General features: G+C 40.0%; 2 protein-coding genes across 3 annotated transcripts; both read right to left on the bottom strand.

The window, feature by feature from the left end:
- Window positions 1–3,129: 3,129 nt before the first annotated feature.
- LOC115754121 (probable serine/threonine-protein kinase PBL7) lies at window positions 3,130–7,761 on the bottom strand. Its single transcript, XM_030693059.2, has 5 exons — window positions 7,562–7,761; window positions 6,371–6,564; window positions 5,817–6,006; window positions 5,038–5,429; window positions 3,130–3,628 (listed from the first exon to the last, which is right to left on the bottom strand). The coding sequence occupies exons 1-5, from the start codon at window positions 7,650–7,652 to the stop codon at window positions 3,365–3,367; spliced, it is 1,131 nt and encodes a 376-aa protein (XP_030548919.1). The 5' UTR covers window positions 7,653–7,761; the 3' UTR covers window positions 3,130–3,364.
- Window positions 7,762–11,412: 3,651 nt separating this feature from the next.
- LOC115754122 (protein TONNEAU 1a-like) lies at window positions 11,413–16,052 on the bottom strand. Of its 2 annotated transcripts, none has more exons than XM_030693060.2 (8): window positions 15,752–16,052; window positions 14,608–14,737; window positions 14,324–14,412; window positions 14,085–14,207; window positions 13,776–13,903; window positions 13,656–13,681; window positions 13,420–13,576; window positions 11,413–11,698 (listed from the first exon to the last, which is right to left on the bottom strand). In XM_030693060.2, the coding sequence occupies exons 1-8, from the start codon at window positions 15,836–15,838 to the stop codon at window positions 11,647–11,649; spliced, it is 792 nt and encodes a 263-aa protein (XP_030548920.1). In that variant the 5' UTR covers window positions 15,839–16,052; the 3' UTR covers window positions 11,413–11,646. The 2 variants fall into 2 exon arrangements, with proteins under 2 accessions (XP_030548920.1, XP_030548922.1); XM_030693062.2 differs by having other exon boundaries at window positions 11,413–11,689.
- Between the last annotated feature and the right edge of the window lie 719 nt (window positions 16,053–16,771).

The following is a 16,771-nucleotide window of genomic DNA, read 5'->3' as shown; positions in this document are numbered from 1 at the left end:
GACATTTTTAGCTGCGTTGGCAACTGGAAACTTTGAAGTTCCAGTCGATGAGATGCTGAACTGTTCTAGAGATACGGAGGATTAACCCATCTGGCTTGAGCTTTTGGTCTGTACGTAAAGATTCGCATGCTCTGCATTTTAAAGTGTACCGTGTAGAAATGTTATCTATTCTGTTCTGTCCTCTCGGTTATCTAACGTAAACCTAAACTACTTAGCAGCGTGGAGACGTCTCTTTGCTTCTCACGTTTATGTCAATCCATCGCTTGGGACAAACCAACCTACTCTGCATATGCCCTCAACTCAGAAAAGTTCTTTTGGGGATGAGAACCTTAGCTGGTATCAGAGCGGTGAATCCGGGTGCATGTTAAGCCCCTGCGGAAGGGAGTTTCACATCGCTTGGGAGAAGCTAGCCTTCTCTGTATATAACCTCCGGAGCTGTCCTCAACTCACGAGAGCTCTCTTGGGAATGAGAACGTTAGTAGTATACAACCCTATGTAAGGAAAACTAATAGGTCGAGTTTGTCTGAAAAAAAAAAAAAAATAACAATTGACTAAATGAAATGCGGAAATTTTCTTGAGAAATTTCTGGTCTTAGCTACATGTGTAGGCTTCCTAAGAGCCATTAAGGAGACTGTTTTAGCTTGCGTCGTTTATGCAAACCGGGAAAAAGATAGCTAGAGAGTGTCATTTTGAGATGTATGGATAACTACATATCTAGATAGATTTGAATTAGCTTTTTCTAAGTATAAAAGCCGAAAAAATAAATGCCCGAGAATGAAGATGGGAACAGAACAGACGCGTGATCCTCTCCGAGCCTGCAGTCGCCGTGGTACCATATAGACTCATTGTTCATACGAATTATCTGAGGGTTTGTCCTCCGTTGCTTTTTATTGATTTTTTTTTTGTCCTTTTGCTATTTATTATTGAAGAGAAGAACAGCATTCGTCGCCGGCTAGTTGCTGCTTGGCCCTTTGTATTTTTAAGTTGACCGCTCTCCCGTCGTCCTGCTCCTCACCACCTCTTCCTTCTTCTTCTTCTTCTTCTTCTTCTTCTTCTTCATCCATCTTCTCAGTCTCCTTTCTCTCTCTCCATGGCGATGAGCGGACGGGAGCTCGAATACAAGGTTTTCAACCCAGATTCTTCGATCGATGGGGAATGGTTTCGCCTTGCCTAATCCTTAGCCCTGTATTTCGTGGCACTCGGGCTCGCAACTCTGTCCGAGATGCATTTCCGCGCATGCTTGGATGCCTATCGTCCTCATCTTGCTAGTCATGGCCTGCTCCGTCGGCTTCACGAAGTGCGTGCTGCGGCTCGTGGATTTGCATGAGGAGCTGCGAGCCGCGAGGCTTCGGGGACGGGGAGGGATGGTGCCGCGAGGAGAACCCGCTGGAGCAAGTACGCCGTCTTGGCCGTCATCTATGTTCTATTCTTGGCGGGCACCATGTGTGAGATTAGCCTGATGCTGGCGTGCCTGGAGATTTATTTTAACTATAGTAACGCTTAAAATAGCATAAGCTAATGGGAAGCACTCTGATTATTTAATGGTAAAATTATCATTACCAAGAGAAAACCATGATGACGATGACGATGATGATGATGATGATGATGGTCATAGAGCCTAGCTATCTCGACAGCTTTTAAATGAAAATGACAAAAATAACCTAACTCCAGAATGTTATCCGGATCATGATGTTTATTTTTGTTGCTAAACCCATCTTCATATTCATTTATTTCAGCTCAGGCCAGCCCCAATAAACGCCTCCAATGACCAACGTAACCTCGGTCCATTTGTTTTCGGAAAAATAAATGATCAAAATCTTTTTTCTAAACGATTATCCGTAAATCATGTGTTTTCATTATTAAGAATAATCTATATTTAAATATTTTTCTTTCATCCATTTTTATTCGAATTATATTATGTTGATTTCTTCACGAAATAAATGCACCCATTTTTATATTTAAGGTGAGAGACCCGCAGAGCTTCACGATATTACCACTTATGTCATTATTTTTCGTTTTGACTCCTCGGAAAATATACGACAACTCGAGGTTGTTGTTACTTTATACTCACCACTGCAAGTTTGGCCTATTATCTTAAATTGGCACAATTACAATAGATTTAAGACTTTTTTTATATTTTTTTCATTGGGCAGATATGTCCTTTCGTAAACATGTAAAACATGGGGAAAAGTGCACGAAGCGAACTCTATAAACGTGGGAAACAAGATTTTATTTCAAAGTACCCCGAACTTGATCACTCGAAGTGGCTCTGTTTCATGAAGTTCCGCTGACTTCGACTTTGCTCCAAAAATTACCCGACTTTGATCGTTTTGACTCGATAACCTCCGAACTCGATCCCGTTAAAAATAATACCTAACCGACGAATATGGTGCACTTCGCGTGCATGTTTTGTACCTTCCCCCAAGGTCATTTTTGTTTCGAAATCCACCATAAGCCTCACCTGAATTGGATTATAAAATCTCCGAATTGATCTTACCTCATGCTTCCCGCAAGTAACAACTGTGCATAGCCGGGTTCCCGTCGTCCGCGACATTCTTCTCAAAAACAGTTTTTCTCCCACAAATACAGAGATTATCCATGTCCAATGCTCACGTGAGTGGAATGAGAGAAATGTGTCGTGATCGACTTAAAATGTTCCTATGGAAAAGGAGTGGAATGTGCACATGTTCATTGTAGGTCGTTATTTTGAAGGGCGCCAAATTGATATGGATATCGAGTCAAAGGGATCAAAGCTTGTGGGTATTTTCAAACAAAGTCAAAACTAGAAGGAATTTCAAGAAAATATGCGTCGCCTCGAAAGGTTTGTGAGTCAAATTGATCAAATTGAGAGGATATCTCGAGTCCTCTTGTTCTGCCAAAATAGAAAAAAATTATTGAGTCGAACTTATTGTCAAGAACAACTTAGGCTCCGTTCCTTTCATGAAAAATGTGGCATTTTCGAAAAATATTTTTTGTTGTGCGATAACAAAGGTCTCATTTGATTTTGAAGGTGTTTTTTTAAAAGGGTGAAAAATGTTGTCGTTGATTAGTTTGTTTTCCGTGAACCAAATGTTGGAAAATCCGAAAAAAAAAATCTTGAAAGTTATTTTTCTGTAAAACCGGAGCCTTCAGCCAAAGCAACTACTGGCATTCCATCTGACCAACCATCTAGACTGGACTGAAAATCCCATTTTTTGTGCAGCGCTGCAATTTCTTAAAAAGAACTCCATCAGAATGACCTCTGAATCACAGACAAGGCCAGGAAGTTCAACTTTCTCACATGAAGAAGCCACAGAGCAATTGTGGCGTCGATTTCTATTCCCTCTGAACGGTGATGTTAATGCAACAATGTCTTTTTTCCCTTTCACTGATCTCTTCTTGCTCTGGGAGTGGAGGAACTTGAACGGAAACTCTGAGCCGACTCCGAATCTGGGTCGTACATTTGGGAAGCTAGATAACTAAGCGCCGTCACCACATCTGCAATGACTGGCCTCATGTTAGGCTGCTCCTGAACACACATAGCGGCCACAGCAAGAGCTTGGTATAAGCCTCTCGCCGGGTATTGCCCTTGCAGTGTCGGGTCAGCCATCTGTGAAAACTTCCTCCGATCTCGAAATAAGGGACGGGCCTGCAAAAAAGTTTAATTAGGAAGGTGACTAGATTCTGCTTTCTGGTTTGCTCATAAAGAAAGGAGAAAAAGATCTCACAAATGCAACAATTTTTTTCTCCTGCTTGAATCTTGGAATTGGTAAATATGCAAATTAACGCTCTCTGGCTAGTAGAATTGCACAGCGATGTCAAAATATGAGTAGCACTACAATACATAGGTTGCCTTGAGATATAATATACAGGTAGAAAGGATTCATTAGAGTAGTAGAAGTCATCACTTGTCTAAAACAAGGCTAGTACATGACAGTAATGTGAACAGATATCCAGTCCAAGACAGTTCAGAATTCTTATCTTAATATCTTATAAGACTACTTGAAATTCACTTCACATTCCTGCGGATGTAGTCCTTGAATTATAATAAGGAGCCTCCACTTGCTATCATTAATGTAGTTACGAATTAGGTTTGCTATTAAGTGGAACTTTGCTGCTTTCGTATAGTTAAGGATTATGTTTGCTATCATCAACGTAGTCAAGGATTATGTTCACTACTAACTGCAACTTTGCTGCTTTCAAGTGCGATATTTTTATGGTGTTCCTTTCTTTAGCACAAAACCAGAGTTGCATTATCCCAGAGAGCACAACAACCTTCTAAATTCTAACAACGCAACTCATCCTGAAATTGTAAGAAGCGAGAACTCCCAGACACACAGAGTTTATATTTTCTCTCCCCAAAACCAAATAAAAGAAAAAAAAAAACCCTAACAATAAGCTCCTGAAAAAATTGGAGTGCCCAGAGAGTATGCCCCCACTAAAGGCGAAAAAGATAGCTAAGCTAATTTTATTTGTTCATGGAGATTGTTCATCCCAAGAGCATTTGTTTACTGCATCAGCTGCATGCTCCTTGTGCCTTGCCCTTCACCTGCCGACCAGCCACTTCCTAAGTCTTTCCATGTTCATCTCAATGTCATTAAGATATTCTTAAGTTTTGGTTTAAATTTACCCTAAAGCCCACCAGCTTACGCTAGAACTCCTATGTCTTGACTATAACTATTATTTTTTCGCATATCGAATACAGAAAATCAAATTTGAAACACTAATCTCATCATGACCTCTTTTCCATGCAGTGGGGATCCGCTAATTTCTATCCCATCCTTCTATCTTGGCTTATGTTCAAATCAATTCAGCTGTGCCGGACCATGTGGAGAGATTAGGAAAATGCAGAAAATAACAAAATATGTAGCTGCCAACAGCTCTTGCGCTGATGCGTTTTCCTGCAGCTGCAGATAAGGTCAGCAAGAAATGCAACAATGAATAGCTCATAGCAAAAACCATTTGGGATACTTTGCACCATCCTACATGAATATGCAAGAAATCTCAACTAAGATGCCAAAAGCATAGGTAAGCAGAAAGAATGCCGAGGAGTCTTACCCATGCAACCAAATTGTGCTCCCCAGCAGCTTTTGAGTTATCAATTGCTTTTCTACCAGTGATAATTTCTAGAAGGACCACTCCGAAGCTATAAACATCGGATTTTAACGTAAGCTGCCCAGTCATTGCATATTCAGGTGCACAGTACCCATAGGTTCCCATTACTCTGGTAGATACATGAGTCTTGTCCCCAACAGGACCCAGTTTGGCCAAACCAAAATCAGATAATTTGGGGTGATAACCTTCATCAAGTAGGATATTCGAGCATTTTAAATCACGATATATGACTGGGGGATTGGCTTTATCATGCAAATACTCCAAACCCTTCGCAGCGCCTGCAGCTATTCTCATTCTTGTACTCCAGTCAAGTCGCTTTCTGTCTGGCGGTAGGTCTGAAAAGAAGTATCGGGACAAAGTTGGTCAATTGCATCGCAATCATCGCAGGTGTAACCATTCGATGGCAGCTTGCACAAAAGAGTTTAAGCATTTGTTATAATATAAAACAACCAGGATATTGTATGAGCATCAGAAAACTACAGAAAGATGACATCATTGTCCAAAGCTAGTTGAAAATGGGGGAAAAGGAACTTGGAGGCTAAAGAAATCACTAGAAATTCAAAGGAAAATTCACTAAACAATTCCAAACGTGACTCGATCATTTGATCCTCTCTCTGGCATCACATGCTTGTTGGATGCTATCATGTAGCTGAGAGACTTTTGAGGCCTTAATGCTAGTTTTAACATAGAACACAGTGGAGTTCGAGTTCCAAAGAATTTACCATGCAAATGATCTTCCAAAGAACCCAATGGCATATATTCATAAACTAATAGCCTTTGGTCGCCATCAGCACAATAACCAATTAAATTTACAAGATTAGGATGGTGAAGTAGGCTTAGCATCAAGACTTCGACCAGAAATTCCCTGTTCCCTTGCAGCCCATTGCGATCAAGTTGCTTAATAGCAACAACCTACAAACAGAAGAAAAGGCTCAATCTCAACCACAGGTGCATCTTATAATACCTAACTTCCACCATGGAACTCAAGGAAAGCATGATGAAGAATCTTTCCTTATTACACCACTATTCTAGCATCCAAGATCTTAAGTAAGAACATTCTGTTCATTACTATAACATACCATCTCCACTTTATATCTCACTATAAGTAGGTCCATTTTTAAGCTATATCAGCTTACCAACATATTGTAACTATTGACAAAAATTTCATTTTATCTTCGGACCTAGATTCATGAAGTGGAGATGAGGATCAAAAGGGAAAAAGAAAAAGAAACACTTTGGCCTGCATTTTAACAGGGGAGTAGAATATTTAGCAAACCTGATTTGTACCCTCCAAACGCCCTTTATATACTCTGCCAAAACCGCCTTCTCCCAAGAGGCAGTCTGACCTGAAATTCTTCGTTGCAGAAGCCAGTTCACGAAATGTGAAAGTGTGAGCAGCAATGTGATCAGACCCTCCATCCTTATCCCCCTCCTTACTTACATTGAAGGCCGGCTTTACCTTCAGTTTGTCTGATACAAGATAAGAAGATCAAAGTACAATGTTTGATACTATTGACATACTGATACAGACTGATAATATTCCGTGTGACATAAATTGCACTTTGTAACTTAAAAAAGACAAGCGGCCCTTCCCAAGAGCAAAAAAGAGATGGCAAGAGAGAGACAGATTAAACCCGTATATGATTTACAAAAATTAGGACAATCATAGTCGAGTCAGTAGTCTATCCATGATGAGAATGAAAAACCACTAATGGTTTCCATGTTCAATTGGATTCTTCTCAATGACACTGCATTTAATTGCCAGTCAATATGGAGAGCCTAACAGGACAAATTACCTCTCAGTCTACTTATCATAAGAACTCACACACAAGACCAATAAAAAATAGTTCCCACATTACTTCATATTCGAACAGCCAAAGGAAGTCCATTACGAAATCAACTGCCACATTTTCCCCTCGAAACAATAAAAAAGCTGGTCAAACTATATGCAAAATATAAACAAATAAAACTATTGAGCAGCCAAAGAAATCAACAGAACCAAGATCTTCCCTTCAACCAAACGAAACGCACAGAGTACAATTTATGACATCAAACTTCTGCAAGGGACTAATACTCCACCATAGAACCCTCAGCTCATAATTTGAACGTCAAAAAATGAAATTTTGAAGAAAAACATCCGCCAACAGCCCAAGCACATAGAAACACACATGACGATCACAAAACCCAATCCAATTATCAATACAAAAGCCTGACGGAACCCCGCCCACCCCCCCAAAAAAAAAAAAAAACCCAAAAGAAAAAAAAAACCCGTAACGATGACCGAAAGCACGTTTCGTACTTTGCAGGAGCAAAACTCAAGTTACAGTGATGTTGATCATCACGCACTGTGTTCATCAAGCACATCAAAATGGGGACTTGGCTTTTGGGCGAGAAGCGACGGTGACAAACAGTGACACCGAGGAGTGTTTAGAAGGTAAATTGAGCTCCTCGTTGCGGGGAAGAGTACCTGAAGTTGATTGGATCTGATAGTCCGATTTAGTGCTGTGCTTCTTCTTTGTGGTTTTCTTTGATTTCCCAGAGCAGGGACACCAACCCATGTTCTCTGGTGATTTCTCGCTTACCTCGCACTCACAGAGAGAGAGAGAGAGAGAGAGAGCGCACTTGGGTTAGGACAGGCAGGGGAGGTGGGGAGAGAGAGAGAGAGAGAGAGTGTCGAGAAATCTCGTCTTTTGTCCTGCTTTTGTTTCTCCTTGCATTGAGGCCCCCGTGTTGAAATGAAATTATCATTTCCACCCCCAAAGTTTCGTTGTATTTCACGCTGGACGTTCAATTGACTCATCGCACAGTCCATCTTATTCCAATGCAATCCAAGCAACAAGCTCTCTCGAGGTTGGTCCGAAAGAATAACCGCCATTGGAACTCAAATGCTTTTTGAGGAGTACGAACTTTGTTTGACCAAAAATATCCCACTTTTATATAAATAACCTTAAGACTTGAAAGATGTTTCGAATAATTCGCGCCATGATCAAGTTATTTCATCATTTGCATTTGTTTAGATTGCCAATTGAAGTTGAGCGATCAACTATACAAATTCAAATGGTTTGAAATTGTTTAGATCAAAATAAAAACTAAAAAAAGCAAGTTCTAAACGGTCGAGAGTGTGAGGAACTAAGGGAAGCCTAGCAATATAAACTGTCATTTTCTTAAATTTAAGATTCAATCACCGACTTTTCTCATGTGCACTCTTCGGGCACGACGATAGAGATTCTTGTTCGGTTGAGTCCTGGTTCACAAATGCTAAAAGTTGTACCTTGGGCACCAAATTGATTGAACCAATGCCTTAGGACTCAAAAACTCAATTCCTTTCATGTCATGAAGTAAAAAGATCAGCCTGTGGAATGGCACTTGAGTAAAAGGAAAACTTTGGAGTAGGCAGCGGCATGTCAAATTTAAATAAGCTCAGATGGAAGGCCAAATTGCGGCAAAGTGACTCTTCTTTATTGATTTCTCTTTATTATTGGCATGAGGACTTGCATAGTTACAAGCCATCAACTTTTAAATTTGTTTGAGCGCCCTTTTTGCCCTTTTCTCGTTGGAGTGCCGATTTCTTAGGAGACAACATTAGCCGCACAAACCATATAATGAACAGAAATCGATGGAATGGTATGAGCAATTTCTTGGGATATTTTTCTTCAGTTGCATGTGAAAAATGACTCATCGGTGGCGAAGTGAGGAGGGAAGAAAGAAAAGAAAGAGGGGGAGGAGGACATATTCGTACGGAAGAAGAGGAATAAACCAGGCATATATTCGTTTTGTTTGGTGGAATATGCTTTGCATCATTCAAAGACTTCAGGACCAAAAGTGACAAACAAGCTACCCTCAAGTGTCCCAACATTCTTCATCGAAAGATGGATTCGATCCACTTCCCCCAGCATTTGAAAGGGACCCGATTAAGCAAGGCATGTCCCTCGGCCGATGCCGGTATGTAACTACTTGGAATATACCGAAATCAGATTCGGAATTACCTATTTCGTTTAGCCGATCGCCGTATATAACGAACCCGAGATTAGGTCTTCCCTCTCCCTTTTCCCCCCTTAGATGGGCTTTGATGGGTCAAATTGTAAGTGTTTTGAACGAGGGGGGAAGGCGAGGCTATAGCCTACTTACTGAGTACATTTTAACAAAGTCCATTCATCACGTTTATAATTTTACCAACAAGCCGTCGCCCATTTTCCTTGGCAGTCACAACTCGCTCCTCCCATTCCAGCCATTTCTAGTCCGTCGTCCATATTGACTCTGCGGAAAATTGCCCTATCAGAAAATTGCAGACTCTGCGGATCCGACTCTTAGTTATCTTCTTTCCGAGACAAAACTTCGTTATGCCAGTGACATGGCGAGGACACGACATCAATATAGACGACCGCGGCAGTTGGATGCCTCACAGTGGCAAGGGGCACCCTCTCCAGGAATAACTTCATAACGATAGTCGTAGGTTAATTCCTCACCTGAAGCTATCTGCTCATTGAAAAAGAAGACGAAAAAGCCAATGTTCAGTACATCAGACCTTGAGAACGTAAGCGAAAAAAAAAATAAAGGATAGGAATTATAACAAAGAGAATCCCCACTTCAAGAAAGACTCTGTGGCATGCAAAACAAACCAATTCTGATGATGACAGCCAATCCACCGCTAGGAATTAAATGGGGGCAAAAGTACCAAAAAAGTCCCAAACCTATGGCATTAGTACCAATTCAGTCCTAAATATCTCATTTGGACCAATTTAGTTATAAACATTTTGCATTGGTACCAATTCTTTCTACCGGGCTAATTTTGATCGAAAATCGCTGACGTAGACACCGGTCGCCTTACGTGGTATGGCCCGCGCTGATGTGGACATGTTTTGATAATTTTTGTAGTAAAATACATTTTTTGTTATTTTCTTTTCTTTTCTTTTTTCACTTAGGCTTTGGCCAACAAAGGTAGTTACTTTGTGAAATTTCATCCTACATTTCGAATTAATCGAAGATTAATTCATATTGATTCCCTTATATAATATATTGCATATTGAAATGTAAAAATACATATCAAGAATCATCAAAAGTTATTTTCGCCATTTATTGTGAGGTTTTATCCAACTCTTTTGAGTGAATTAATAACCAATATGAGCGACACTCTCGTTTCTGCAAGGAAAATGCATTACACTATCCCTCATTGGTGTGAGTTTTTTGTTCAAGGAAATCAAATCTTAGTCTTAATTCATCCAAAACTTAAGAACGAGAGTTTGCTAAGCGTTCACGCCGGTTATTTTATCTTTTTCCAGAATTTTCTAAAATTAGACTAAGTCTAAAGTACATAAACCTACGCAAATCACAATCAATGAAACCAAGTGCACAATCAAGGAATCATGACATTGATGAATGGCATCATGAAACCCTAACGAAGCCCTAAGAGCTTAGAAAAATGTGGTTCGAGTTTAATTTTAAAGGTGCTTATGATTTTTCTAAAAAGAACAAAACCTATGAAATCTAAAAAATTTGTGCCCAAATTTATGAAAATGTGGTCAAACTAGCCCAATCTAAGCCTTTTCTATTTTTATGGATTTTCTAAAATTTTTGTGATTTATTAGAAATTTTTCAATTTTTTTGGAATTATTTTTTTATTTTATTTTTTTTTTTTTTTTTTTAGATAAAACCTCATTGTTCTGTTTTAGGTTGAGGAAAAAGTGACTTCATTCTGTTTTGTGATTCTAAAAAATGATTCTTTTTTTCATAACCAACTTTTTTTTTCTTATTTTTGCTTTAAAACTGATTCCGATTCTCTAAAACTAATTCTGAAAACAGAATCAAAATCAGAATTATTTACATTATCAAACAGAGTTCTCATCTTTTTGTGTTCCGAAAAATAAAATCAGAGAACCAAAATGATTATCATTCAAGACCGGTCAAATTTTGCTTGGTTGAGCAGGATAACTTTTCTGGATTCTATCAGAATATACCTGCACGTAAAGAGCAAGTTCATCTCAAATTTTTGGAAGAATCACCAGTCTCAAACGATAGTGAAGGTTATTTTTGGAACCCTTGTGACCGCTTATCAAACGAGAAAAACCAATAGATACATGGGGCAGAAACTCAATTGAAACCATCACTATTTCAACTATAACAGTCCAATATCCCTCGTGTAGCAAGTACATAGGCAAATTCTCTCACATAAAGCATGCTTTGGACCAATCTTGAAGGCCTTCACTTGGCCTAAGCAAATCCATCCCAAAACTATTCAGCAGATGGGTCTCGGCCGAACTTGCGTTTCTGCCTCGAAAATATCATGGTACTGGCTTTTGCAAGGTCTTAGTAGCATTTCGCATGTTGGATAGGTTGTCCCCACAATTTTAAAAAGAAAAACAAGATATCCATGACAAATAGAATTAGATCTGAGAGTAAAGGATTCAAGAGAATCCAACTCAAAAGGATAACGTGAGAGACTAAATTGCTAAACTTACATGACCACAACATAAAATCGGCCTAATTTTAGACAACACTCGAGGATAAATGCAATCCAAAATACACAACAGAGCGAGTAAATACTAAGTCAACCATCTACATATGGTCCACCCTCCCGTCATCTTCAGAGATCCCATCCCCAGCATGCCTGCAACGAAATTTAAAATCAGCACAAAGAGGTTTTGTAATAGTCCCAGGCTCGGCGCAATTTTTCAATGAGAAACACAAAAACTAGTAAACTACCAAGAACTATTAATAACAAAACACCTCATTATAGTTATGCAAACATCCAACATAATTCTTTTCATCAGCAAAGGAAAGATAAATCCTGATACTTTTTTAGGTATAACTCAATATATTTGTGGAAATTCCAATTTTGCTTGCTAGAGGATTTCCAATAGGGTAATATACCCTATTGGAGAAAACCAACCTACATAGTTAGAAATTGAAGTTTTTAAAGTCACAACAGAAATAAGGTGACAAAATTATGGTTGGTTGAAGACTCCTGATGGTCACATGTGAATTTACATGCCTTTTGCATTAAAAAGAAAGATGTCCAAACTTAGACAAATGGAATGCATTTCACAAACCGCACTATAGGCCTATTTATAGTTCAAATATTTACCGTTTAGGATTTACAGTATACAAGTTATAGTCTCCACTAACTACTAAATTTGCTGGTAGTGAAAATAACTAGGTTCATAAATTTCAACTTTCATGCAAAACTACGCCATTATAACATGTGAAATGGCTTAAGGATGCCCAGCAGACTAGCCTCTCCTATCCCAACCCATTGTTAGAGCTAAAGTTTCCAACGAACAAGCAAACATCTCAGTCAAAATCTTTTCAGACTGAACAAACTGATAAAACAAAACATTGCTGGTACTTTCTAGCAAGCCGAAAGTGAAACTCCATTGAAATGTCCCTCTCAAAGTGAAACTCGTCCATTCTTGTCCTTACGAGTACCTTTCAGTTTAACTTAAAAGTCTTTCCACTTTAAATTGGTTTTAATCATGAAAGGAGACCCAATCACCCAATAGAAGATTGCCCACTCACATATTGCCGAGTGAATCCAAATGATGCCAGACAAGTGTGCCACAAATAAAAGTAACATCATTGAGGATGTAAAAGAAAATCAAAATCATGAGCGTCCAATGGTGCATAGATTTTCCAATGAAATATGTGATAGTACACTGATATTAATTGCTCGGCTAAAAAACTCACGTTCCTTCCACTATCAAACAATCCAAACCCTTCCAGGAGTTCAGAGCTGAACCCTGCCACCATCACGCAATGGAACTCTCAATATCAAATTTCACCTCTACATGGCATTTGTCTCCACTCAACCCTGGCTCCCCCTCTGTCTCTCGGCATATTTTCTAGTATGGTAAGCAAAAACATCAAATTTACAAAATAGACCTACTGGACATCCAACTAAACATCCTCTCACCCCCTCGCAAGCATGAACAATCTACAAACTTCTCCATCAAGACCGTCGTTCCAAAGAGCGTGTGCCCATGTGTAGTATGAAAGTAGGGCTGCTAAATTTCACACAAAGCATAAAAAGGGCTCAGATTTTGTGAACTACTTATTCCTAGATTGAAAGCAAGGAAAAGAGACAGAAACATCCTTGCTCAGATCACACACATGATACAATGAGGTGAGTGGTTTTCTTCTCTGCTCTTTCTGCCCACGTTCACGACGCAACATGGGGCATGTCAGACAATTGTATGAGAACCTACCTAAGTCAGAAAATGGTCTTACAATCTATTTCAATGAAACCTGAAGTTAATATCCACGGTGAACCTAAAAGGTAACAATCATATCGGTAATTTTTACAAAGGAAAATCTCAGTTTTTGAGAACATACCGCCAAGAAGAAGTGAGATTCCTAGCTTTCCTGTCCAACTGAAGATTTTCTAAAGCAGCTGATGCTCGGACGATATCATCAGGGAGCTCGTCATTATCATATCTCCAATTATACTCATCTTTTCTATAATTAGATGTTGAGGAGCCAGCTCTCCTACCTATAAGTCAAACAACAGTAAGCAAATCAAAATCAAACCACAAACTAGATGTAAATGGATAACAAGTTTCATTACTCACCAGATGCCTGGGCAGCTGGAGCAGACCTAAAATGAAAAGCCAGGAAGTCATATTAGCACTAAGGAATAGATAAATATAGATAGCCAACAAATGGGACAAAGATTGTGGCTTTATCAGCACCTTCCCAATGGGGGTAAGCCCCCAGCAACAGATGACGAAGGCCTACGAACATCCCGAGACTCTAATGGTATGGAATCGCCGTCTGTAGCAGTCATTCTCCTTCCCGCACCCCTTGGTTTGGTTAAAGTCTGTCAAATTATGAGTCAAGTTTCATAAGAAATGACAAACAGAATCCCACAAAACTTCTGTTCTTTAAACAATCTAAAGCACATCACACAGTACATGGTAAAATGTTCTATGTATAGCTTGTTCACAAGTTAAAAGCTGTGAGCAAAAAGAATAAAATCAGGAAAAGATCAGATACCAAACCTCGTATTTTAAAAATCCTTCAAGCACATCCAACAGCAAAGGACCACTATCTCCATTTCGGTTAATATCATATCCATTCTTGCTGCTAAATTCCTTCAGTTCAGCTTTCCAAAAATCCTTTTGCTGCAAGGTTCATTTGAAAAATCTCAATTGAACTCAGCAGTCTTCTAGATGAACAGAACATTTAATGGTTCTTGCAATAAGGTCAGGAGAAAACTGCATTGAAATTACTTGATTACCAAATTACACTCGGGCAGATAAACTTTTAACGTGTGGTTCAGTTGCGCCCAGTCCAAGTATTCAGAAATTAATGCTGTTAACAGCCTCCCTGCATAAAAAAACCATGAACAGTTGAATAAGATCACCACATTAACAAGCACGTGCCACTTACATTGTACAAACCTTAAAGGCCAAAAGAAGATATCCGAAGAGTCTACATCACCATCCATCAGCCAACAGCCGAGCGATTAGCAGAAAATGGAAGTTTATCTCTATCGTCCATACCAAAGGACCCGAAAATAACCTGAAGGAGAAGCATGAAGTTGTTTTGCCCGTTCATTGCAGCTACCTAACAAAGCAGGAGGTAAACCTTCTGTCTCCACAACATGATCCTCCTCTTCAATTGCCTCAAATACACTTGCCCTCAGTTCAGCCTGTCAAAATAAATAGTCAAGGGAACACCTAAAGCACATTCAATAGCCTAAATCACGCCAACCCTGTCTTCAACTTAGCAAGCAAAATAGAATAGTGGAAGGAATAACAGTAGCACAGAGGAAGACATATAGACTGCAAATGGCATGGAAGAAGATGAAGATCCACAAGCTGGAAAGAAGATCCACACTCATAGACAGCCAATGTTTCCACGTTCTGCTGAGTTACTTGAATTCCTGAATTACTATAAGAAAGCCCACAATTCATTCATAAACATTTCACCTAAAAGTTGTGTTAAAAAGCAACTTGTTCAACAGTCCAAGAAATGCATTTGACATGTTATCGCAATCGTCAAAATTTTCAAACTTTAACAGCCACCTCTACAGCAAATTTACTTTAGCGTGATTCTCTCCTTTTCGCCCGTCCCAAAGCAGGGGCAGCAGATTTTGCGATGGGGCAACTAATTAATTGTAATAAGCAAGACAAGAAGCCAGCTGCTTACAACGAACCCAAAAACTGTAACGAAGTAGCTGAGTAACAAATTAAATTCTCCGGGGCCAATTAAAGGAGGGGGGAAAAAAGGCCTTTAGTCAACTGCCATCCAGTTTCCGATGTCTTATGCGACTTTGCCAGAATTTGCATGTACGGGACAATTTCCGGTGCTACAACACAACCAGTCTCTCTCTTCGTGGAGGAAGCGCGAGAAAGAATTGCAACAAAAAAGGAGCCACATCCAAATAGAATGAGATCATAGCGAAGCAATTGAATCGGTACTTCTCCGATGAAAATGCACGAACTTGGTTAAGCCAAAAAAGAAAATCTGTTCAATTTTTTCCGGGGGCTAGGTAAAGCTGTTCGATTGCCATAACACCAGATCCAAAGCGACATCGCCCACGCATCCCCCGAGCCGAGAACAAGCTCGAATTCCCCGCATTTCCAATTGGCACGCCCAAATCTTCAAACTTTTTTCCGTCGACCGAAAGGGAGAATAGAGAAGCGAGCACGGGGAAACTTACCCGGATCTTCGCCAGGACACCTTTCTTCTCAAGAGTGCGAGTGACTAGGGTTTTGAGGTCCATCATCTCTCTCGTGTAGTCGTCCATGTCTCTCTCTCTCTCTCTCTCTCTCTCCCCTTTCTTCTCGAGCTTGCTCTGTGATCACTGGACAGTGCGTGCGGACTGAAACTGAAGCTTCGCTTCGCTCCGTCCGCTCGTAAGCTCTCTCCTTTGTCCTATTTGAGAGAGAGAGAGAGAGAGAGAGAGAGAGGAGAGCGTTCTGCTGGCTGGTGAGAGGTGAATTGGTGGAGGCAATTATGTGATAGATGCCGGGTTTTGGGGGGTGGGGTCCACCGGAAGATGAGCTCGCATCTGCGTCGTCCACTTTCATCAGGTTGGAAAATACTTTGAATGGACCGGGCTGAGCAAATCCGATCCGCCACCCCCGGGTCCGTCCGCATTTCGGGTCGTGGATCTTTAGCCGTGATCCATTGCTGCTCGGGTTTTGGATCCGTCTGAGATTTGAAGTTGGTGGCCTCACTTGTAGTCCCCACTTGCGACGAGCGAACAGAGAGTCAGGGCGAAGCAAACTCTCCACTTCATCAGTCTATGTAAAGGGAAATTTACTTGCATGAACCGTGCTTAACGGACCCGATCCGACATCGGCTCACGTTTAAGGTCGGGGATCTTAGCCGGGCTCAATTATGGGGTTTGAGATTGAGGTTGGTGACCGAACGTGGTCCGAATGGATCCACTCTCCAACTTCATCAACCGATGTGAAAGGAAAATACCCACATGGATGATTAACGAGAAAGTTATCCAAAAAGTTCTAAATATATTATACGGTGGCCAATTCAATACTAAACATTTTAAAGTTTTGATGATTTAGTTATAAATTTTTAAATGATTTGTCAATATAGTCATTTCTAGGTTTAGGACTAAATTGACAAGATTTCAAAACCAACACAATTGAAAGGTTTAGTATTAAATTGACAAATCGTCCAAAGATTTATAAATAAAATGGCATAAATGAAATATTTA

This window comes from Rhodamnia argentea, chromosome 8 (assembly GCF_020921035.1).
Source record: "Rhodamnia argentea isolate NSW1041297 chromosome 8, ASM2092103v1, whole genome shotgun sequence".
In the NCBI taxonomy this organism is placed as follows: Eukaryota; Viridiplantae; Streptophyta; class Magnoliopsida; order Myrtales; family Myrtaceae; genus Rhodamnia; species Rhodamnia argentea.
The sequence above is the reverse complement of the archived record's forward strand: the minus strand, read 5'-3'. Positions and strand labels throughout refer to the sequence as shown.

Excerpts from the sequence above, each read along its gene's own strand:
- LOC115754121 (XM_030693059.2), bottom strand. The coding sequence starts at position 7,652 with ATGGGTTGGTGTCCCTGCTCTGGGAAATCAAAGAAAACCACAAAGAAG. Across the intron at positions 6,007-6,370 it reads GTTTGGAGGGTACAAATCAG|GTTGTTGCTATTAAGCAACT; the intron begins GTTTGCTAAATA and ends TTCTGTTTGTAG. Across the intron at positions 5,430-5,816 it reads TTTGGAAGATCATTTGCATG|ACCTACCGCCAGACAGAAAG; the intron begins GTAAATTCTTTG and ends ACTTCTTTTCAG.
- LOC115754122 (XM_030693060.2), bottom strand. The coding sequence starts at position 15,838 with ATGGACGACTACACGAGAGAGATGATGGACCTCAAAACCCTAGTCACT. Across the intron at positions 14,738-15,751 it reads GTGTCCTGGCGAAGATCCGG|GCTGAACTGAGGGCAAGTGT; the intron begins GTAAGTTTCCCC and ends TTATTTTGACAG. Across the intron at positions 14,208-14,323 it reads ATCTGCCCGAGTGTAATTTG|CAAAAGGATTTTTGGAAAGC; the intron begins GTAATCAAGTAA and ends TGAACCTTGCAG.